The 23,579-nt window shown below is 47.2% G+C and overlaps 7 protein-coding genes across 7 annotated transcripts; 5 read left to right on the top strand and 2 right to left on the bottom strand.

Annotated features, from left to right (window-relative positions):
- Positions 1–1,930: 1,930 nt before the first annotated feature.
- PHATRDRAFT_6940 (predicted protein) lies at positions 1,931–2,317 on the top strand (the record flags this gene model as incomplete). The annotated part of the gene is made up of 1 exon (XM_002178008.1): positions 1,931–2,317. A coding segment is annotated over one exon (387 nt), but the record flags the coding sequence as incomplete, so codon positions are not given.
- Positions 2,318–2,895: 578 nt separating this feature from the next.
- Positions 2,896–4,525, top strand: PHATRDRAFT_43609 (predicted protein). Its single transcript, XM_002178007.1, has 3 exons — positions 2,896–3,132; positions 3,265–3,831; positions 3,903–4,525. The coding sequence occupies exons 1-3, from the start codon at positions 3,031–3,033 to the stop codon at positions 4,491–4,493; spliced, it is 1,260 nt and encodes a 419-aa protein (XP_002178043.1). The 5' UTR covers positions 2,896–3,030; the 3' UTR covers positions 4,494–4,525.
- Positions 4,526–5,271: 746 nt separating this feature from the next.
- On the top strand, positions 5,272–7,049 carry PHATRDRAFT_1341 (predicted protein; the record flags this gene model as incomplete). Its single annotated transcript, XM_002178006.1, has 3 exons — positions 5,272–5,508; positions 5,587–6,073; positions 6,154–7,049. Coding segments are annotated over 3 exons (1,620 nt in total), but the record flags the coding sequence as incomplete, so codon positions are not given.
- A 503-nt stretch (positions 7,050–7,552) lies between these two features.
- Positions 7,553–7,948, top strand: PHATRDRAFT_32860 (predicted protein; the record flags this gene model as incomplete). Its single annotated transcript, XM_002178005.1, has 1 exon — positions 7,553–7,948. One exon carries the CDS (start codon positions 7,553–7,555, stop codon positions 7,946–7,948), a length of 396 nt encoding a protein of 131 aa, XP_002178041.1.
- A 204-nt stretch (positions 7,949–8,152) lies between these two features.
- Positions 8,153–9,411, bottom strand: PHATRDRAFT_9724 (predicted protein; the record flags this gene model as incomplete). Its single annotated transcript, XM_002177691.1, has 3 exons — positions 8,153–8,833; positions 8,888–9,197; positions 9,287–9,411. Coding segments are annotated over 3 exons (1,116 nt in total), but the record flags the coding sequence as incomplete, so codon positions are not given.
- A 1,394-nt stretch (positions 9,412–10,805) lies between these two features.
- PHATRDRAFT_18258 (predicted protein) lies at positions 10,806–14,591 on the top strand. Its single transcript, XM_002178004.1, has 3 exons — positions 10,806–11,306; positions 11,383–12,868; positions 13,081–14,591. The coding sequence occupies exons 1-3, from the start codon at positions 10,816–10,818 to the stop codon at positions 13,333–13,335; spliced, it is 2,232 nt and encodes a 743-aa protein (XP_002178040.1). The 5' UTR covers positions 10,806–10,815; the 3' UTR covers positions 13,336–14,591.
- Positions 14,592–19,244: 4,653 nt separating this feature from the next.
- On the bottom strand, positions 19,245–23,223 carry PHATRDRAFT_10151 (predicted protein; the record flags this gene model as incomplete). Its single annotated transcript, XM_002177690.1, has 8 exons — positions 19,245–19,396; positions 19,475–20,167; positions 20,238–20,459; positions 20,531–20,936; positions 21,110–22,368; positions 22,440–22,594; positions 22,667–22,791; positions 22,855–23,223. Coding segments are annotated over 8 exons (3,381 nt in total), but the record flags the coding sequence as incomplete, so codon positions are not given.
- Positions 23,224–23,579: the final 356 nt, after the last annotated feature.

Here is a 23,579-nt window from a genome sequence, read left to right as displayed (position 1 = left end):
ACCGCTCTTACTAGAATCTATTGGTTTGTCTTCGTGTTAATTAGGAGTACCGTAATTCTCATTCGCTTATAGCAATTGAATAACGTATCATGGGCAGCGCGGGAACTAAAGTGTAGACCAACCGTATCTTCCGACAAGAGGAGAAGACTCGCTCTGTCCGAGCACGAATGACTGGGTCCACGCGAGCTCTAAGAAACCAGTCTGTCCTTTCTTTTTCATGTCACCTACTGACGTCCGCCGTCAGGCCGAGATTTTGCCGACGGGGTTCGACGTCAAACCCATCATCATACAAACAGCCTACCTATCTATTCGCACACTTTGCCTTTCGAGTCAAAGACCAGCGACGACCTAGAAACCGGTCGTTGGGGGATGCTTGGCATCGAACCGTAGGGCGTCATCGGTTCGTCCAGAAACGAATGTGCACACATCAAAGATCTCTGTTTTTTCCCTCTTCCTGCGTGCGTCAATCATCTCTTTTCTGGGAAGGCGCTAGGAGAGCGCAACAAGCATGAACGATTACAAAGCCCAGCTCTCACGAAATGTGATGGGAGCAACTGTGATGTTCTGTGGCACTTTCATGGATCGAGTCTTCTGTACGCATTCTACGTACGCAACAGTCGGTGCCATTCTACTCTCCACGATTGGGTGTGCAATACTGGCCCTTTGGTATAAACGGTGGTCAACGCGAAGGGTACTGGAAGGGTGCGGTATCCCGACCGTTTTCTGGCGACCAAAATTTTCGACCCTGGCGGTGGCGAACGAATCCGATACGGCCCGCAAACTTTCCGCCAAGACCATCACCAACATCTTACCACGCATGCAGCGACTCCAAGGTCCGTTCGACATGTACGGCACGGTATACGGCCTTTCCACGGCCGTCACCCACGTGGCCCATCCCGTTCCCGCAACCGCCATTCTCACATCCACACATCAATCAACGCCACAACCTGGACGACGAGCCTCTGTTATCGATAAGAATCGATTCATAAATAGTGGTACCCAAAAGTCTCCGGCCTACAATCATTTCAAAAACTTTTGCGGAGAAGGAGTCTTTACGGCCGAAGGCTTCGATTGGAAAGCGAAACGCGCAGCGGTAGCGCACGCACTGTTACGCAACAGTAGCAATCCGAATCATGGCTCGAGTGGGATCGAACACTACGAACGCAAGGTGGAACGGGAAGCAAATATTGCCGCGAACAAGCTGATAAAGCACTTAGTCAATATGACGCAACGAAATCGGCCACCGATGAACGAAATAAATGTGGTTCCGGTTTTACAAAAGGCCACGGTGGGCTTGATATATCGCTACATTACGCACGTCGATTTGGAATACACGGTATTGGGGGAAGACCACGAACACTCAGATGTGGCGGAACGTGACGCCGAGAGCGTGTCTAGTAGTAGCACGGCGTCTACTTTGCCCCTACCTACAACGCCGCGGCTGCTTGAAGATCGTGACGGTGGCGACAAACCGGCACAGCAGCAATGCTTGTTCCAATCTTACTTGCAGTCAATCACGCAAATTCGGCTGATAATATTGGCACAATCGAGATCTATATGGTTTCTACTGCCGCGATGGTGCTATCGTGTTTGTTCGTCTCTCTTCCGGGATGAAGAGCGCGCCATGGAGCCGATTCGGGCCTTTTCAACGCAGGCCTGCCAAATGGCCTTGCCCGGTTCACCTTTGGCAAGTTTACGCGAGATGAGTTTGTATCGCGATGCCAGTCCCGCTCAGGTGTCCAACAACTTGGTGGATGAAGCGATTACACTCTTGTTCGCTGGGCAAGATACGAGTGCGGCAACCTTGTCGTGGACTTTGCATATGCTGACTCTATACCCAGAGACACAAGAGAAACTGGCCGAGGAGATTCTGAACATCCTTCCTCAAGACGAAGACGGACCATTTGTATCCAAAAAGCTGGCTTCTCAAATGCCTTACTTGGATGCCGTAATCAAAGAATCCATGAGGCTGTATCCGGTCGCACCATTTGTGGTACGGCGTCTTCCCTTTGATGTTCCCATTCGAGAGAGCGATGTTTCCGTCACGCTACCTGCCGGTTCACTCGCTTGTATTTGGATCTACAGCCTGCATCGAAATCCCAAATTTTGGAATCGCCCGGACGATTTTGATCCTTCTCGGTGGCTCCGATCTGCTGACGATCCGCAACGGGATTTGGGAGTCTCGTGTCCCGGTGCCTACCTCCCGTTCGCGTTGGGACCGCGCAATTGTGTCGGACAACCTTTGGCGCACATAATTTTGCGGGTCTTGCTCTCGCGGATAATTCATCGATTCCGCATACGAGACGAGCGTGTTGAGGAAAAGGGAGGAGGCGAGGATCCAACGAATCTCCGGCGTGAGATGCAAGCCGGCTTTACAGTCCTTCCGCAAGGTGGAGTGTCGCTGTCGTTCCACGATCGTGCGGTGCAAGAGATTTGACAAACATAAGCCAACATATAAATTATGAACATAGCGTTTTAAACAAAAAGCGAATGTGAAATGTTTACAGTTAACGATATGCTGCAAGTGTTAGCATGGTCTACTCTTGGTAGCTAGCCAATTAGTTTTCTATGTCATGGTATGTCCTCTATTTGTCCATTCGCTTACAAATAGTGTAGTTTGTAGTTCCTGTTCTTTGCTCTGACTTCAAGTCGCGAAGTAAGGATTTTGTGACAACGACAAGAACGAGCGTGCATGACTACAACACGTGGAGCAGAGATTCTGGTGGATACCGTCTGACGTCAAGTACGTCACAAAATGAGCGGCTGGCACGCATATGCGACAAACACATCACGAACAACGGCAGCCGTTGGTTGATACAGCGAAAGTGAGAGGTTGTGAAGGATGATGTCTCCGGGGTATACGACGTAACTGAAATTGGCAAAATCAGCGCCAACCCTGAAAAAGGCCGACACTGCTTTGTCACGATTGCGCGCTTATACACTTGGATGGCTTCTCGTCACGTCACTAACCTCCATTTGAAAAGAGCTGTTGCTAGTGGAACAACACAACTTTGAACCAAGCAAACAAGCATGGGCAAGAAAGCGAAAACTGGAAAAGGAAAGGAGCGTGCCCAGAGTCGCAAGTTAGACAAGGCGGATCTACCTCCTCCACCAGCTCCCGTCCACGACGAAGTAAGTTGGCGGTCGATCCGCGGTTGCTGGGCCGGTGTCGCACCCTTCAGGAAGGACACGTAGTACGCATACTGTGTACGGACTGAAACTATTTTCACCTCAACCGTTTCTCTCCCTCTTGATGTTTCGTAGCTTGGTTCTGCCAAGTTGTTGGACGAGCCCAAGGTCCCCGGTAGCGGCTACAAAGCTCTGGATCGTGAGGGATACGACGATGGAGGTGTGGCTGACTTGACGTTAGTTATTGACCTAGAGGACAGTGTCCTACGTCGCAAACGCGGTGAAAATGCTTACTTTACCGCTCTCAAGTCTGACTTGCTGCCCCGCGTGACAACGGCGCATTACGCATCGATGACCCGTCGTGACCAAAAGATCAAGCTCGCTAAGCTACTTTTTTCGGAAGAAGATGAGGATGAGGATGATACTAATCCGTCGGAGGTGTATACGGAAGCCGTCTTTGATGCGGACGACGAAGCAAGCAAAAAACGCCGCTTGGAACGTTTAAACTCGGCCAAGTTCGCCCTTCGGCTTAGTACAGTTCTCCGGGAACCTGCATGCGCCAGTCTTAGTCTCTCCGAGATCAGCAAGCGTTACCTTAGCTGCTATGGAAAGGAATACGCCGAGGCGGCACTTCGTTGCGCCGATAAGGCTATTGAAATTGCGTCCGATGGTTTCTATGATATGGATAACATTGCGATCGAGGTAAGAACGCAGGGTCGTCAACGGGTGGCGGGTGCATTTGAACTTTCTCTGACTTTAATTGCATTTGCTAGGCCAACGAGAACCCGACAATGGATCCTAAGTATGAACAAAATGCTACGTACCCTGGTCTCTCGCACCCCACCACTCTAAAGCTTCAGGCGCTCCGTGTTTCGCAGCTTTGTTTGCGATCCGCCTACCTTCACCGCGGTAACGCTCTCGCGGCTTTGGATCGCAATGACGAAGCCCGGGAAAGTTACGAAAAGGTTCTCCCCATGCTGGAAAACGAGCCTCGCTGTGGACGCCTAGATTGGGAACGAAGTTCAATTTTCGTCAATATCGGGAATACATTCAGTCGTCAGGGCAATTACGCTAAGGCCAACGAACAGTACGATATTGCTGAAAAGCTTGGTAAGGAACACCTGGAGACGAAAGAGGGCAACCACGCCGATGGTATGGGCATAATGATTGTCGGTATGCGCGCTCGGTCATTTGCACTGAAAAAGGCAGGTAAGGACGATGATGGCAAGAAGCAAATGCGGGAGGTCCTTGAATTGCAGAAGAAGCTTAATGTCGAACTGGAGAATCAAAAGGAAAAACAAAAAGCCGAGGCAGAAGCTGCTCAGGAAGCTGCACAAGCCAAACAGCAGATGGCTGTCCAATAATCCTCTACAAATATAGTGCATACTTGAAAAGTACTCTTGCGTTAAGGGGCGTCTCCGGGAAATAGAGCGATCAGTTTATTTTACGTGTCAAGAGTTGGTTTCCAGATCTCGTAGGGTTTTACGTGTGGCGCCTCCTTGAGCTAGTTGCCCGTTGAGCACTACCTGCATTTAATAGACTCTTAACGTAAGCTAGCTCGCGTCCCAGAAATGTAGCTATCCTTCCAAATTTCGTGTCAGACCGCACGACTGGCCGCGACCCAGGACTGATGCCTCGTGCCCGCAATTGGATGGATCCGTGCTTGAAAGCATTAGCAGGTGTTTGTACTCATGCACCATTGGTTCGGATAAAGTCCAACAGCGGTCTGACGTCCGTATCTTCCATCACGAAATTGTTGTCGGATGCTTCAAGTCAGAAGGCTCATGCTTGACTACATGATTTGATTTCTCTGGGAAGCTTTCGGATGAACTAATCAATCTCAGATTCGTTCCTACCGAATTATTTGTATATTGGAGTAGCAGCCGATTAAAGAGGTCGTTCGCAGTCGGCAATATGAAGAAATCTCTGCGGAGCCTCCTGGTTTGGACCCTGTCAGTTTCGTCCGCATCTGCTACAACGATGGCGGGAGCCAAACCTCTTGGCAACGTACCGCGCGCACAAGGTAATCAACCATAATCCTTTGGCCAGACAACTTCTGTTGAGAACGTTCACATTCACTAAACCACCTACCTTCTTCTCATAACCTTCGAAGAGGACGAAAGGAAGGTCGTGGCGGAACCGTACGACTACATTATCTGCGGGGGAGGGTTGGCTGGGTGCGTTTTGGCTGAACGCCTTTCGCAGGACGAGTCCAAGCGTGTGCTCGTACTAGAGGCTGGCGGCTCGGACTACAAAAGTCTTTTCATCAGGATTCCGGCTGGAGTCTTACGGCTCTTTCGCAGTAAATACGATTGGCAACATGAAACGGGCGGTGAAAAGGGTTGCAACGGACGGAATGTGTTTTTGCAACGCGGCAAGGTAAGCACAGTATAGGCACTAGCTATATCCGGCGCCATCCATTTGTCTCACAATGTGACGAACACGCTATGGCACAAGATTCTCGGCGGATCTTCGTGCACCAATGTATGTCTGCATCACCGTGGGTCAGCGGAAGATTACAACAGCTGGAACATTCCCGGGTGGACGGCTACTGATGTGCTTCCTTTCTTCAAGCAATCACAAAAGGATGAGACGGGCCGGGATGCCACGTTCCACGGTGCGGATGGGGAGTGGGTCATGGATGAGGTGCGATACCAAAATCCATTGAGCAAGTTATTCCTGGAGGTAGGGGAGGCAGCTGGCCTCGGAACCAATGATGATTTCAACAACTGGTCGCATCCGCAGGATGGCGTTGGGCGCTTCCAGGTTTCAGAAGTAAACGGAGAACGATGTTCGGGAGCCACAGCATTTCTAAGTAAAGCGGCCAAGCGCTCAAATGTCATAGTTCGAACTGGCACTATGGTGAGAAGGATCGACTTTGATGAGACAAAAACAGCGAAAGGGATTACCTACGATTTGATGGGCGATGACACATGTACGGTACGTGATTCCGACCTTTGATTACATTCATCCTTTTGGATGCCGCTGTCCTTATACTTGGTATTGTATTCTAGACATTTCAAGCTTGTTTGAAAGAGGGTGGCGAAGTGCTGGTGACAGGTGGAGCAATTGCATCCCCTCAGCTTCTCATGTGCTCCGGAATTGGACCTGGCAAGCACTTACGGTCGCTGGGCATTCCAGTAGTCCACGACAACTCGGCAGTTGGTGAGAACCTGCAGGATCACCCAGCTGCTGTCGTTTCCTTTAAAACCCCTCAAAAGGGAGTTTCTGTTACTTCTAAATTGCGGCTCTTCGGTAAGACAAACCCCATTCCAGTCTTCCAGTGGCTATTTTTTAAAAGTGGTCTTTTGACCTCCACTGGATGCGATCATGGCGCTTTCGTTCGGACATCGGATTCACTCGAACAACCGGACTTGCAGATTAGATTCTTGGCAGCTCGCGCTCTTGGACCCGACGGAATGACCACGTATACCAAATTCCGTACGATGAAAACAGTTGAAGATGGTTATTCGTTCCAGAGTGTTGCATGTCGAGCAAAAAGCAAGGGAAGGATCCGGTTATCTTCTTCCAACTCGCACGTAAAGCCTATGATTGATGGCGGATACCTCTCTAACCAGGATGATCTTGCCACACTACGTGCTGGTATCAAGCTTGGACGTATGCTCGGTAACCGACCGGAATGGGGCGAGTACCTTGGTCAAGAGGTGTATCCAGGGCCAGATGTGCAAACGGATGAAGAGATTGACGAATACATTCGTAACTCGCTCCATACCGCCAATGCTTTAACGGGGACATGCAAAATGGGAACGGGTCGTGGGGCTGTTGTTGGGCCCGATCTACGTGTAATTGGGGTCAATGGTGTACGTGTGGCGGATTCATCTGTCTTCCCCTGCATTCCAGGAGGACAAACGGCAACACCGACCGTCATGATAGCGGATCGGGCCGCTGTTTTTGTTCGGCAACCCGTATCCCAGCTGAACATTGAAATTTTCAGAGAAAAAGGGAGCACACATCCTGCTGCAACGACCGCCTCAGCCTAGGCATGTGTCATTGATCGGAAAGCATGTGTTCTTGTTCCGCACCGCTACGTATAGCTTCCTCGCTACAGCACTGAATAGTAAATGACGCCAGCACTACAATTAATGCATTCCATTGTAGTGAAATTTTCCGCTTACATGATGTTTTTGCAGTTTATCACAATTAGGTGAATTCCAAATTATACAGAAATCACCAAGACAACCAAATGTCGTACAGCAGTCAAACATGTTTACAGTTAGAAAAGAGTGATGTCACATTCGACAATTCCTTTATCGTAGTTATTCTCACTGACTGTGACAATGAAGCACGACGATGGCGTAATTGTCGATGAAGGCAAACTTCGTTGTCTGGCTGAGTGAATAATCATCTTTCCATTGACACGATCAATTTGCTGACTGTGAAGCCTTTCTTCTTGGATCACAAAATGAGTGCTCCATCGGCAAGCAACGGAAGGCAATCGGGACGCAGCCAATCGGAATCATTAATTCATTCAATGGTCTCGGGTGACAGGGCTCACGTGGGGGGGCTTTTGTGCAACGATCCTGCGGGGCTGTGTCTCGCCACGAGAGGGAATATGGGCAACGAGGACTCCGGAACGTATACAAACTTGGTTAGACTGGCTTCTCAGTTACAACCAGATTCTAAAGAGTCGTCTTCGGATGGTGCAATATACGCGGCTCCGTTGATAACTATCGAAACTGAGAGCTCGGCAATTTTGGTAAAGGAATACGACGGACATGCCGTCGCGATTCGGGTACCAAAGGCGGAAGCATGTGTTAAAGACGGAGCAACAAGTATGGACAGTGAAGCGTCGTCCTGAATCTTTGCCTGAGGTGGCAATCACACGCTGCTGTTGTTCAATATACTGGAACGATCTCTGCCATAGCCCAGTCCTACCAATACTACTACGTAAACCCAAAGACGGTACTGTTCGCCACAAAGGATTGCCGCGGCTTCTTGGGAAGAGAAATAAAAATAAGACTTTTGCGTCAATGCAATGTTGATTTACAACTATTTCTTGCGTTCAATCGTCGAAAAAGAAGTTGGCAATGTAGTACCGACAGAGCATTCCGAGCCCACACGATAAAGTTTGTAGAGCGAGCAGTAAAATACACAACGACCGCTCACTCATGGGGCCCACCAGTTGTAGGCAAAGGTTAATGACGGTCATGTTTGGCACCGTTGTATCGTTGGGATGACGTTTCAGTATTCGATATTCGTGTGGTTGGCAAGGAAAGGTGGATGGCTCCATCAGACCCGTGTCAGCGTTGATGGCGGGCAGTCGGTGCCTGGGACACGGGACAAATTTGAACAATTGAGGAACAGACCACACAAAATTGATGACTTGTGGAATAAAAAACAGCAAAAGAGTCTTGGAGAAATGCCCCAGAATACCTACAACAGCAAATGTCATACCGGCAAAATAACAAAAGGTGTCGCCCACAAAGACGGATGCTGGAAACCAATTGTGTTTGAGCAATCCCAATGTGACTCCGACAAAACTTAACATGACCATGACGGAAAACAAATGGTTTTCTTCCAGATTGTTGTGGAATCGAATTTCGAGCAGGTTGTGGACCAACACGGCACAGCCAATTATATACGATTGCCCCGCTTCCAACCCGTTGATACCGGCGTAAATGTTGATGGCGTTCGTGCAAAAGACTGCTAACAAACCCATATACAACAGATACAGGAAGCCGAGCTCAACCAGTGAACCTTCTGCGTTGGCGTCAACGACAATAAGAGGGCTCAATACATGCCCCAATAAGGTTGCAGATTTGTCATGCCAAAGCCAAGAGCGCATAGGAATGGGAACAACAATCGAGGTGCTTCCATTGTAGCAACATAAAAGTGGAAGAGAAGCGACGCTGGGTAGAAAGAGCTTGTAGCGCCACGGCCAATCTAGCACGTCGTCCGTAAAGCCCAAAAATAGCATGAAACATATCGAGAGCAATGCCGAGTTCATATCCAACAACTTGCTGGGATGCCAAGCGGCATACCCTACCAAGCAAAATATTAAACATACGAGAAATACGGCACCTGCGACGATACCGAGGGCTTCGGGTCTTTGCAGGACGGAAAGCGTAAGAAAAAGATTCGATAACGCCTATTCCCTGGAAGTTTGTTTTTCACAGTCAACAGAATTGCAACTTACACATCTTTATCGGCAATTGAAGTCCCTCGTTTGCCCAAATCTTTCCCTGCGATTCCCTTTCGCAACGTGTAGCTCTTTATGTGGGGGACAAGCCGATCTGTAAAGACATAACCGACTATAGCAAGCGAAACGTATGCCACTAGCTGCGATCCGACAGGAGGTGTTGCTTGTGTTGTTCTCGACAACGAAAATTCGCTTTGCGATTCGCGTTGCAGAACCCAGTGTCGGATGATAACCAAAGGATTATCGAGTAGAGTAAGCAAGATTAAAATGACAGGTATCAGTGGTACAAGTGCCAGAATACGGCTGTTGGCTTGCAAGAGCCAGTCCATGGTCATTTTTTATTTATTTTGAACGGATCATTACAATAACGTATTCTATCTGCATATCGATTCCAAAAAACAAGCCACTGTGAGTCGATCTGGTATTCCTTTTGTTCGAAAGAGCCCAGCCCGTCTGTAAGGCTTTCCTAGCTGAGGACCCGGATTCAAGGAGTCTCGCAGCCAAGAACCCTTGGTTCCGACTCTCTGTTCACTTTTTTCATCTTGGCTCAAGAAATATCCTTTCGAAAAACAAGAAATGCTCGAGTAAACGAACCAATGGAACATACGTATTTACGTTACGAGTGCGCGGACAGCTTTGGATTGGTAACGGCGGCGGCTTCGTCGAAAGCCCCGCCGTCCAATTCGATCCTTGCATTTCTGGGGTCAGCTCGGAACGCGCCGTTGATGACCACTGCCGGAAGTTACTGTGTAGGCATCAATCTGAAAACATGCCAGCCAGTTTTGAAAGTGGGGCATCGGGAACAATTAAGTGGTGGATTAGGTACTGGGAGAGCGTTGAACAGTGACGAAGTGGTGTGTTTGGATGTGACAGCTGTTGCTGATGAGGCACACACTTCCAAGATTGCCACGGGGTGGGTCGACGGCGCTGTACGAATCTTTGATATCTATGACGATGAAAGGGATAGGCCCCGCGGAATGGCCCATTCACTACTCCAAGATAATACGGACGACGAGTTTGCTCAAAGAGAACCCTTGGTGCTGAACGGGCATGGCCAATCACCAGTAAGGTCGATTGTCTTTGATAGAGGCAACGTGAGTCGATTGGCGTCAGGAGGCAGCGATGGATCGGTCGTGTTGTGGGACACCGTTGCAGAGATTGGACTTTTTCGACTTATTGGACACCGTGGTGCGATAACTGACCTCGATTTTGTGTCCTTGGTGGGCTTGGATGGCTTGATTACTACCAGCCTGGATGGACTTGTCAAGGTTTGGGATTTGCAAGGACAGTGTTGCACGCAAACGATAGCTACCCACCGAGGCGAAGTATGGGGATCTGCTCTTATGCAGCTGAGCCTTGAGGCAGACGAACCTCTCAGATGGCGATTAATTACTGGGGGTAGCGATGGTCAGGCCAGAGTCTGGTCAGTCCAATCACCGAGGCGTGGTACTGGTGATTCAGCCAGTATGACCCATGATGAAAGCAAGCTGGCAATGACTGGGAACCACGACGATGTCTGTTCATTTATGGGAGCTCTGGTACCGCCCCAAAACGTTTCGACTTCTGCTGAGAGGATTTGCTGTATCCACTTTCACCCATTAGGAAAATATGTTGGTGTTTTACACAGCAGCTCAAAAAATATTGATGTTTACCTCATTCGAAATCTACAAGACAGCAGTAAGAAACGCCAACGCCGTCTACGACGCCGTCATGAAAAAGAAAAGAGAAAGACTAACGATGGAACGAGTAAGAGCGGACAGAAAAGAGGCATCCTCGACGATCCAAACTCTTCTTCTGACGAACAAGGCGACGGTGCTTTGCTGGAGTCCAGCATTATGGACCCTGAACTCATGAAGGCGTCCGATGAATTTGAATATGTTACGACAGTGCATGCAAGTCAGAAAGTGCGAGGTTTTGCATTTCTCCGCAACAAAGAAAAAGGCGAACTGGCCCGTGTAGTTTGTGTGTTGTCGAGCAACGCTCTTGAGACGCATATGCTGGAACGAAAAAAGGGGAGGTAAGTTTGTTTTTTTTATAGCAAGAAGGCATCCTTTGCATGCTCATCCTGATCCGTTGTTCATGATATTTGACAGCGAAAATGTAAGCTTAGTACTTTCCAGCAAAGTTGCCACGCTAGATATGCACGGTCATCCATCAGGAATTCGTGCTGTTGTCCTTTCTTCCGATGACAACTTGGTCTGCACTATCTCGAAAAGTGTCGCAAAGATTTGGAATGTGACCTCAAGGAATGTTATTCAATCTGTTTCACCGACCATTTTGTCGTCGAGGAAAGGGAAAAAATTGTCATGCTATGGGTTATGTGCTGCGTTTCTTCCTGGCAATACGCATATTATCGTCGGAACGAGGGAAGGCCACTTACTCATTATTGACATCTCTGCTGGCGATGTGGTTGATTCGGAAGAAAACGCCCACGATGGTGCGATATGGAGTCTTGACATTCGTCGGCCGAACGCTTCGGATACATCCATTGCGCTGGCTACTGGCTCGGCAGATAAGACTGTAAAGTTCTGGGAAATTGAGAGTGCAGCCGACGATGAAGGGGGCATTCCTATAATTGTACTCAGTCGCACCATCAAGATGACAGATGATGTTGTCGCGGTAAGATACTCAAATTTGATAGAGCGTTCAAAGCGCATGGTGTTTGTGTCGACGCTAGACTGTACCGTCAAAGTCTTTTTTGACGATTCGCTCAAGTTATTCTTGAATTTATACGGTCACAAGCTACCTGCGTTGGCTGTCGATGCCAGCGATGATGACATACTTCTGGCAACTTCGGGTGCAGACAAGACCATCAAACTTTGGGGCTTAGACTTCGGGGACACCCATCGGACGCTTCATGGTCACGAAGACTCCATTACCGACGTACGCTTTGTCACCCGAACTCACAACTTCTTTAGCACGAGCAAAGATGGAACTGTCAGGTATTGGGACGGAGATCGGTTCCAACAGATTCTTGTTTTGAAAGGACATTGCGCCGAGGTCAACTGTTTGGCGTTGAGCAGAACTGGGGCTTTTGTGTTGACAGGAGCCATGGATCGCCAGGTGCGTGTGTGGGAGCGTACTAACGACATTGTATTTTTGGACGAAGAACGTGAAAGAGCGCTTGAGACGGCTTTTGAGAAAGTTAGTAGTCGTGACGAAGGAGGTACAGCTGGCATTCTCGATCGAAGGAGTGATATCGACGATGATGAAGGACAGCATGATGAGCCGCAAAGTGAGGCAGCTGTTAAGCAAAGCATAATGAGTGTATCCGGAGGTGATAGGATAATGGATGGGTTAGAACAGGCAGACACTGAACTCGAATCCTTCAGAAAAGGTCAAGAATCTTGGGGAAAACGTTCTCCCAATCCAATGCTTCTAGGGCTCGAACCTGCGCAGTACGTTCTATGGATACTACGGTCGATTAAGAATTCTGAACTCGAACAGAGTTTGCTTGTATTGTCTCTGAGTCACATTGAACGCTTATTTTTCTACTTGACAAATTTGCTTCGAGACGGCCAAGGAGTTGAACTTTGCTCTCGAGTTGGCATCTTTCTTATCAAAACCCATCAAAACCAAGTAAGTCGTATTTTCTCTCTCTGGGCCAATATTCACGCGAGCAATGAAGAAAGAATTGTACGCTTTACCTGTCAGAATTCCAGAAACGCTACTCTGGCTACCTTGTGTTGACACATTTTATATCCAAATTTCCGAGCTCGTTCATTTAAGTGATTTCCGTTTCAGGCGTATTGTTTGACTGCTCTCTCATTCACGTTTTCCCTCTTGATCAGCTCCTTGCAAGCCGCTCTCTTGCGACGCCCATTTGCGAGGTTCGACGTCTTACTCGTCTGCGACTGTCAGAAGCCCGGGATATGGTTGGGTATAATCTGGCTGCTTTGAGAATGATTGCCAGAGTATCATCCAATGGAAAGAAATCATTCTTACCTGACGACAGTCAATCCCCCGAAGATATTTGGGCAGGACTTGGGCTTGGCAGTGATGTTGCCGCTGCACTGAAAGGCCGGTCAAGGAAGAGAAAGGATTGAAAGATATAGACATTCTTTAGTTTTGCTTACAACTAACGTCTGTCCAAAATTGTTTTCTCAGTTGTACTGCCATATGAGCCTCTTTTATAGCTTTTTCCGAAAGGTTTTCGACATCCTCTTTGGTAACAACCAGCCTTTCATAGTCGTCGCCTTCAGAAAATCCGTAGTCTTGGCTATAGTCAAAAGACTCGTCTGTTTGGACGGGACACTGCGTTCCGCTGAAGAGACATACGTGATTTCCGGACGGCTCGTGATTATCGACATGCTTCTCCCAGATCTGCAGCTCATTCTTGAATTTGGATTTCATCTGATTGTACCAGAGAACTTTTCGTTCTGTGGCCTTAAATGAACGCTTTGTTTCCCATTTGGTACCTATGGATCGAATGTGTTCGTGAAGCGCTCTTCTCTCCGTAATAGTGAGTCCAGACAGGCTCAATGCTTCAAGAGTTGCGAAGTGCATCTTCTCGATGTCCCTCGGATCAAGCCGTAGAAGTTGCAAAACACTCGTTCTCTTAAATTTTCTGGCAATAGACTTGGGCAATAATTTCCCACTCGGCGTCGGCAAAGTACAAAGTTCAGATTCAGACATGTTTCGAACATTAACGGCCATATGCCGGCGAATGCGAATGAGTGCATCTCTGTTCAGCTCTACGACGCTTTGTTCCCATTCCATTTCTTTCCTGTCTAATGCATGCTTGTATTCATCCGACGACGCGAGTGCTGCTGAGTACTTCTCCAATTCTTGCTCGAGCTGGAAGTGTTCGGGGTGGTAGCATCCAAGCTCGGTCATATGCCTCGAAATTTCGACTATTTTTGCTTCTGCGACGTCATATGGGATAGTTTGATCAGGATCAGTAATCCCGGCATTGTTCATAGCCTTTTCAAGCTTCAGTTTTCTTTGGAGGGCTTCCTCAGACTGGCGAACGAGTTGCCATTTCAGGTTTTCGCGGTCTCGGAAGTCCTCCGCGCGAACGACTGAACTGCGAAAAGTGTTTAAGGCGCTGGGCAGGCCATTGCTCTGCTTACTTATGTGGCTGCCAGTAACCTTTTTTGAAACGGGTGCTTCGACCACTTTATAGTCCATTGATTCTCCAACTGTACCCAATTCTGAAAAGTTGTCACTGCGACCCGGTGCAGCCGACGTATTCAGGAAGGCGCTATCCTTTATTGCGTTGGAAGCGTCAATTGTCTTTGAAATACCCTCACAGTCAACGATGTCATATCGTTGGCTGTCCACTGTTCCGCCCTCCCTTCTCTTTTTCTTTATTTTCTGCTGTCGCTTCAATCCCATTTTCTCTTGAGCAATCTGTGAAATGGAACGTATAACTCTAACTCTTTGTGGCTTTCTTACTCCGAGCTTTCGCAAGTTCTTCATATTTCGTTCATGGATCCTAGAAACCGACTCATTCAATTCCCTAATCTTCATCCTTGTAGGTTTGTTTTTAATACGCAGCTCTTTCATTCTTCCCATTATGAAGCTGAAGAAAACCTTTAACATTGCCACGAAATCCTCCGTAATTTCACATTCGATTACACTTCGAGTGACACAATTGACACCTTTGGCGAGTTTTTCAATGATGGGGTGCAGTTGGGCCAACCCAGAGTCAAACGCTATAACAAGTCCATCTTTGCCATCGTCGTCAATTTCCTCGCCAGCAACGAAAGCCGTGATCCATATATCCAACTGTGTCTCGATCCGATCTATCGCCAAATTCACCTCCTTGTAGGTTTCTTCGGCTGCAAATAGCTGAATATCTTTTCCTGCATAGAAATCTTGCAGACAAATGAAAGAAGTCCGAGCTCGACCATCGTCTGTTTGTTTCGGAGTACTCGCAGGTCCTTCCAGATCGGATGTTGATTCATGTCTCTTCTTGATGACTGGAGACGAATATTCCGATCCGACAGTACTCAAATCTCCCCTTGATTGAGTATGCAATTTTTGCTTAAGATTTCTCTGAAGGGCTTCTCCACTGGCAAAGTGTGGCATAGACTCCGCTCTTACAGTTTGGACATTATCCTTTTGCTCAAAAAAATTCTGATTTGATGGCGAAGCCATCTTGTCGGCAGCGGCGGCTCTTTTATACCCATCGGTAGGTGAGATGGAAGGGAGCCCATTTTTTATCAGAGCTGACGATTCTGAAGTGGGTCGACTGACAATGCTGGAAAGATTCTTGTCGGCAGCGGCGGCTCTTTTATACCCATCGGTGGGTGAGATGGAAGGGAGCCCATTTTTTATCAGAGCTGACGATTCTGAAGTGGGTCGACTGACAATGCTGGAAAGAAACGAAGGTCTTGCGAAATCAGTCGCTTGTTTGAAAAGCATCGAAGGAAGCTGCGTCGCCACAGTTACGTCAACAGCCTCATACTCGTCTCCTACTGGAAAGCCGTAGTCTCCACTGTAGTCTACAGCAGCATTGGCTTTGAACGGGCATAGGTTGCCCAACATGTTGCATTTGTGCTGTTCGTTTAAGTGCGAGGACGATGATAGCAATACCGTTCCACCATAAAGATCCACATGTCGATCCCATGCCCCAATTGATTCCCTGAGTTTTCTCTCCAGCATTTGGTACCACCTAAGCTTACGAGAGGATGCAGCATCTTTATGGCGCTCCCATTTTGGCCTCAATGTCTTAAGATGCTCGTGCAATGCCCTGCGTTCCGTTAGTGTCAATCCTGATGTTTTCAAGTTGTCCAACGTACTGGGATGCAAGCGTGCAATTTCACCCGGAGCCATGCGGATCAACTGAAGGATATCTGTTCTCTTAAACTTTCGTGCAAGCGCTTTAGGTAGTCCATGTCCTTCATGAAGCGTGGCCTCAGACAAGAATCGGATATTGACCGGCATGTGTCGCCGTAACAGCCGCAGAGCATTCTGATTTTCTACACTTTGAGATTCTTCCCATTCTTCCTCCTGCCTCTGTAGCTCTCGTTGGTACTCATCCGACGCCATAAGCGACACCGTGTACCTTTCAAGCTCTTGGGACAGCTTCGTTTGTTCGCTGTGATTACGTTCCGACATCGCATTGGCGTTCAAAAGCAAAGTGATTTCGGAAATCTTCTGTTTAGCTTCTTCGTAGGGAATATCTTCAGGAATGGGAACGCCAGCAGTACGAAGGGCCTTTTCAAGACGATCCGCGGCGTTTCTCGCATCCCTGTATTCCTGCAAAATGGTGGCAATGCTCCGATCAACACGAGTTGGGGGCACATATTGAAGCCAGCTAGGAGCAAATTGCTTGTACTCTTCCTCCTCTAAGCCGAAAAGTTCTTCAAACTCTTCCCAGGTCAAACAAAACTCCTTCATAATGGATCGATTACCCTAAAACCAGAATTGAGCGTCAATTTTGACGCGAGTGTGCTGCACGTTCGAGCCCGGGATGGAGAGCTTCTTTATTGTCAGGAGTCTCTCCGGAAAAGCAAGCTTACTCTCTATCAAGGTTTGTAAAGCGCGTGAGACGCTGAATCGAACTGACTGTGAGACTCATCCTAGTAGTGGTCATTTCAAAATGACCCTCCTCAATCAACTTCGTTGTGTGTTTTTGATTGTTTATCATATTCTTACTATTAATTAAAGCGCAGTGGACATAACTCTCATATTGTAAATATATCGAGAAAATTCCAAATTTCGTTTTTGGTAAGAGACAGTGAGCAATTTCATCGCCAAATCAAAAACTATGTAAAATGACTGTCGATCTATTAATTAATCTACGTGTTTTCCGATATGTGTACTGACATTCTCGATTCCAATAGAGGAAATTCACTACTACGACGACGCTGAAAAATCATTTATCCTGTCAAAACCATGATGGTCAAACTGAAACAGTATGTGTGTCCAATTCAATGCGCGAGTAGTTTCCTAAGTATTGACTTTTCAACGCGCCGTAGATCCAAGTTATTAAACGGATTTAAAGGTCATATTCGTTATTTCTGCGCTGAATTGGTACCAGTTTGAGGCCTGCGATGGAATTTGTTCTCCAAACGGCTTCTTCCGCAGGAGGTATCCTGGGAAATGATCTATCGATTTTTTTTATGAAAGTGGCTCGAGAGTGGAACTTTGCAGTTTGTCAACGCGCATGTGCTATATCGCTCCGATATGCCTATGCCTTGCAAAACGTTTCCTTCCAGTCAGTGCACAAGTAGTGTTTGTAGGAGTTTCTTGATCCTTTCAAGATCGAAAACTGCAAACAGGTACCGTATGCTCTTCAGGCAGTCAGCCACAAGGGAGCCAGGCAAGAAAGGAAGGCTGATGTGAACGATCCGCTACACAAAGGCGGAAGCAACTGAAGTGTTGGCAAGTGGCCCGTTTCGACGCAGTGATCGTCATCCATTACAATCACGACATTTAAATCAGTAGTGGTGTTCAGACAGTTAGCTATTGTCACCAACAACGTATTTCTAAGCCAAGCGCGAAGCATGCTTTAAATGAAGGCGTCGGAAGTCGCGTCCACAAATGGTAGTCGCTTTGTCCTGGATCAGTTCACGAGCCTCAAGCCAGGATTTGCGGCTGCCCTGAACCTTTTTTAGATTATGGTGGAAAAAAGTTTGCCATTTCGCTAACAATGAGTCGGAAATGTTTGGTACAGAATTTAGAGAGAGTGCCACCACTCTGACAATACAATAAAGTGAGAGGTGATTGCCTTAAAATAACTATAGTAGATTTTATTTAACGGAATTACAATTACCATATTCCTGCATTGTTTAGGCTTGCTTTACTGTTAGTCAAGCTTGGAATCGCCAAATGGTTAGCAAGACCAGTTTTCTTCCATTTTAGTCAGGTCCAAGAGTGTTGATACAACTCCTGACTCATCAGCGTCCGACCAGAAGTCTCATCGTCATCTGCAAACGACAACTAAGATACGACATCGCCTGTCTTGCCATCTTCTCTTCACACAGCTACTCTCCGCCCCGCAGTCCCTGTTGTCACCACGAAGATCTAATAATATAGTTTAGCCTCCTAAACTTTGTAGGTCATCGTTTTCCTGACGTTGTTCTCAACCATGGTTTCTGTGTCCATCAATAAAGAGACGATTTCTTTGCCGAAAGTAAAGTTCCAATTGGTAGGCTGTAACAGACAATCATCAGTTCAATTTTGTAAAAACCTGTATTGACAGGCATTGACGTGAGTGCCGACAAGGGTACCAAAATGCGCGTCTACCACACATCAATGGGACCCCAACACCATTGCAGTTGTATTGAATTACTGAGACTTATGGGTAGTGAACAGATGGGTACATTCTTGTTGTACCTTTTCTGCAGGCCAGAGCAGTTGGAGCTGCATACGCAAGAACTGTTTTGAAATTGATATAAACTAACAGGACAGCATCCTTTGAGCCTGCTCAACCAAAGATTCCGCATTGTACTCCGTGCATCGTTTGGAGAACAACTTCCATCGCAGGCCTAGCTGTAACTAATCTAGCAAAATCAATTTCGATACAATATCAAACTGAAATAAAGTGCATGACCTATAAATACGTGCCAACTTGGATCTACGGCGCGCCGAACAGTCAAAACTTAGGATACCGCTCTTGCCCCACCTATGTAACTTACAATTCGAGTTTTGGCGGGATTAGTGATTTTGCGGCCTCGTCGTAGCCGGATTAGTGAATTTCCTCTTATGTAAATTGAATCTTTGCGCCGCGCTTCTCTCTTGCCTTTTAGTCAATCGAAAATGAATGTCAAAGTACTGTTATTTTCAAGAAATTCAATCGCTTCATGCTGCAGTTGCTAAAGACGCAGGATGTCACAAAGTTCAAAAACGAAACCAGCTTGAATTCTCACTTTATCGCAGTCTAAGTCTATTGTGATGCATCTGCCATTGCTCGGAGTGCCTTCGAGCTTTCGGGACCAGTCGCGTTGACTAAATCGGCAAACACACCATGCTCTTGTCGAGCCAGCAAATCGGCAGGCCTTCCCAGCTCGACAGCTTTGCCTTGGTCCATGACCAAAACCAAGTCGTAGTCCATGATAGTATTTAACCGGTGCGCCACCGTGATTAGCGTCGTGTCAGTAAACTTCGTCCGCAACATCCGCTGGATAAAGGCATCAGTCTCCCCGTCAACGCTAGCTGTAGGGAAAGTGATCGGGGTCCAGTGAGATACGACAAATGGATATAGATAGGACAACATGGTCTGCTTTTCACTACCTGTAGCCTCGTCTAAAATCAGCACCATGGGCTTGGACAACAGTGCCCTTGCTAGGTTCAAGAGTTGCCGTTCTCCCACACTGTAGTTCAAGCCTCCTTCGTGCACTGCCGTCTCTAGCTTTGAAACCAAATCGTTCGACTTTGCCAAACGAACTGCTTTGAGAGCTTGCAAGATGTCCTCGTCTTCTCGTACACCAAAAGGGTCCAAGCATTCCCTCAAAGTTGTACCGGCCAAGAATAGATCCTGCGGAATGATGGTCATCCCGTTTGGCCGACCCCGAACATCAGATAATCCCAAAGTAGCCAAATTTATACCGTCGAGAAGGATCTCACCAAATTCTATTTCGACGAGTCGAAAAAGCGCGACTGAGATTGAGCTCTTACCAGCACCAGTGCGTCCTACAACGCCACAACTCAGACCTGGGGGAATTCGAAAAGACAACCCGTCCAACGCCAAAGGAAGCCCTGCCCGGTAACGCAAGCAAACATTCTTAAATTCGATCGCACCTTTCTCTGGCCAAGATGAGCGCACAGTGTGTTCTGGGTCCGTCTTCATCGATCTTTCGCGAGGGAGCTCAGCCATGGCATCAACTCTTTCTATCGCCGTAATAGCAGCTTCAGTTTCCGCGAATGTGTCTACCAGGAACCCCAAGGTTATCGTGAAGTTACTCGACCAGATAATGAGTAATCCAACTTTGAAAGTTACTGTTGAGTATACTCAGTATTTGATGGCATGATACTTTCTAAAAAGAATTCCACTCACCAATTCCAGGATCCAACCGCAGGGAATCGTTCAAAGTTACAACTAATGATGAAGATATAAGGACTACCAAAGAACCCAGCAGCTCGATACGCACACCCAGCCATCGTTGAGCAGAGACGAAATTGAGCAAGGCAGAGCTGTTGAGATCGGTCAATGCACGAAATCGTTTCAAAAAATTGTATTCTTGTTGGAATACTCGAATGCTGGCCGATCCATCGAGCCCTGAAAGACAAAAATCGGATCAGTCGTTTAAACTGGATACTACAGGAAAATGAGGTGACAGCATTCTTTACCTTCTGATATCATCGCTTGGATAGGAGAACGTGACACAGCATCCAAACGTTGTAGATCTGATCCTGATTTTCGATAATGCAGCATCAGCACCCAATAAATCACTGTAACGGGAAAGATTGCCAACGCTATCCAAGGAAGAATTGTGCACATTACAATAACTCCAGCAAAATACCAGCTACATGATATCATGAACATGCTCATGGACTGGGTCAGCAAAATGTCTACCACATCCATGTCGTATGTAAATCGGTTCAGAATCCTCCCCATCGGAGTGGTATCAAAATACGACATGGGTGCCCGTAGCACGCTGTAAACCATGGAAGAGAATACATGTTTGGCAGCCCGAGTTCCACCGGTAACTGTAGAGGTAAGAACATATCGAATAGTTTGAGAAAGCAATCCAGCCTATTACTTCAACAGTCCACTCGCTTGATCTCACAAAAGCAAAAAGCTTACCGCTCCATTCAGATCTGTTCATACCATGAATTCATTTTGTGAGCAGATTATTCATAATAGGCATCGCACGTAAAAAATCAGTACGCATACCTTAGAATCGTAGTTGAAACTGATACAAGTACGAGACTACTGTAGACCTTGAGATAATCGAATTGAGCCGTGCGACCCTCTTCTTGGGATGGAAAGGATACACCAAACACGCTGATTGGCTTATCCGCAGATTGCGTCCATCTTGCAAGCCAATATTCCGTAGCAACGTAAGAAAAACGATCGATACCCATGAAAAGAACTTGAAAGAAAATGAAATAAAAGCCTCCAGCGCGCTTGAACCATAGGAGCCAAACACTAAGACTGGAAAGACCATGTTCTCGCTCTTCTGCTGCCATCAAAGTATCCTTCACGTCCACTTGCTTACACAGGAGTTTTTCATCCTTGTTTTGGTCCGCGCTATCGGTGCTCTCACTCGCAACTTCTTGAACGGAAGTACGCAAGAAATCAATGGCTACATTTGTTTCGAAGTCGTTTGCATGGTAGGTAGCAAGATCATTCCAACTCCCATAAAACTCATTCTTGCCTCCAACGATGATAAGTGCCTTGTCTACTCGGTTCAGAAAATGCGAGGCATGAGTCACAAGAACAACGGCAGTATCCGAGAAGTAAGACCCAGTCGACTTGATTAGGCGTTCGAACACAAGTTTGGCAGTTCCCGCATCCAGAGCTGACAGCGGATCGTCAAGAAGAACTAAATCGGGCCTTGCGTAAGCTGCACGAGCTAGCGAAACTCTTTGCTTTTGTCCACCTGAAAGAGTCACCCCACGTTCCCCAATCTCGGTATGATCCTTTGATTCTCCCAGCTGTTGAATATCTTGTCGCAAACAGCATACGTCAAGAACTCGCTCGTAAACGGAACTTTCGAAAGGCAACCCAAACAGAATATTTTCTCTTAGAGTTGTGTTTAAAATGAACGGTGTTTGAGGAACAAAGGCTGTTCGTCCATATCTGGAAACTTCCGTGCCTTCAATGGACGGGACTTCGTCCAATATACCATGAATAAGCGTTGATTTCCCAGAACCGACAGGGCCACAAATGGCAATGACTTCGCCCTTCCGAATTGTAAAATCGAATGTCGAGACTTTGAACGACGCCGCGCTGAGCTCAAAGCTTCCCTTGTGTATGTTCTTCTTTCCGTTGTCTTGTCCGTTACGCACACATTCATCGGCGGGCTGCAAGAAAAATGCCGCTCTAGAAAGAATAAGGGGTATGTCCGATGACTCAGACAAAGCAACGTTATTTGACGGCACAAGAGAAAAGTCGACGTCTCTCGTTTCCCGTTCAAAGAATGAGTTAATGCGAGTAATCGCGGATAGGGCCTGCACCATCTCTGCCATGAGAATGAATGAAATTGTAAGCTATGTCATGCTCTCAAAATCAATATCTTTTGGCGTTACTTACTTCCAGCAAGCCGGCCTGCATAGTTTATTGGAAATCGGAGAGCGCCGAACAGCAACAAAACGGAAAAAGTTTCTGCCGCGGTAAGAACATTGCGCTCGTCAACCAAGACGTACGCAGCAAATGTCGCCGAACTTGCTACTACTGGAGAGGATACGCTAAATAGACACCAAACAAACAGATGTCAGCATCTTACTCAAGAGAAATCACGAGCGTCCATCAGAACTTACGTGATAACGAGAGTCAGTGCCCATACAGCCAATTCTTTACGAAGCTCATTAAGCTCGAGCTGACGAGCTTCGGCTACTCTTGTTTCGTAGCTTTCTTCTAGATTGCTCAGCTTCGTGACCTTAATCTGGATAATGAAGTGTTGGATGATGTATGGGTACTTCTCTCACAAAAATCTCAAGGCACTTACCCCTTGAAGCATGGTGCTAACAATTTCAACGCGCTGGTCAGTCATCTTTGCCCTTCGTTGTCGTATCTTTAGCATTCTTGACGTCACTCTTTCTACTAATGGCACGAAGAGTATCAGTACCGCTATACCGATCAGAGTAATCGGACCAAGAATCAGTATCAAGAAGACGGTTACAAGCGTAATCGAGAGAGGAAGAGCCCAAATCAAATGGCCTTCTTGAGCAACTTCATACAGTTTTTGTGTATCGACGGCTATCAGGTTGGTAACTTCTCCTGAAGTCAGCCCAGCTCGTCCCCTGGGTGTCAATTTCAATGAGTGCTCGTAAAGAACGTTGATCACCGCCGCCCGCATAACAACACCACTTTTCATCGCCTTGCGATCAAATACAAAGTTTTTGAGATTGTCTCACGTATTTTCCAGGAATGCCTCATTCCACAAACATGCCACTTACCAAATGCCTATGCCTGTGGTTACCAAATCCATTGATCACAAGCAATACAAATATTGCTACTGCATACGGCATACCTTCGGAAACAACGCGTTGGGAAGGGTTGTTTTCTAGAACCCGCAGCAATTCGCGAACCAGCAGTGGCAGCGCTACTTGGCACCCAACTGTAATTAGCTGACAAAGGCCAGCCGGAATAAAGGTCGGCGCTGCCAAATACCACAACGTTGTCATAAAACGTTTTTTGCTCGTTCCGCTATCTTTGTTGTAAACATCCCTG

The sequence above is a fragment of the Phaeodactylum tricornutum genome, chromosome 2, assembly GCF_000150955.2.
Source record: "Phaeodactylum tricornutum CCAP 1055/1 chromosome 2, whole genome shotgun sequence".
Taxonomy (NCBI): domain Eukaryota; phylum Bacillariophyta; class Bacillariophyceae; order Surirellales; family Neidiaceae; genus Phaeodactylum; species Phaeodactylum tricornutum.
This window is presented reverse-complemented; position numbering and strand designations above follow the sequence as displayed.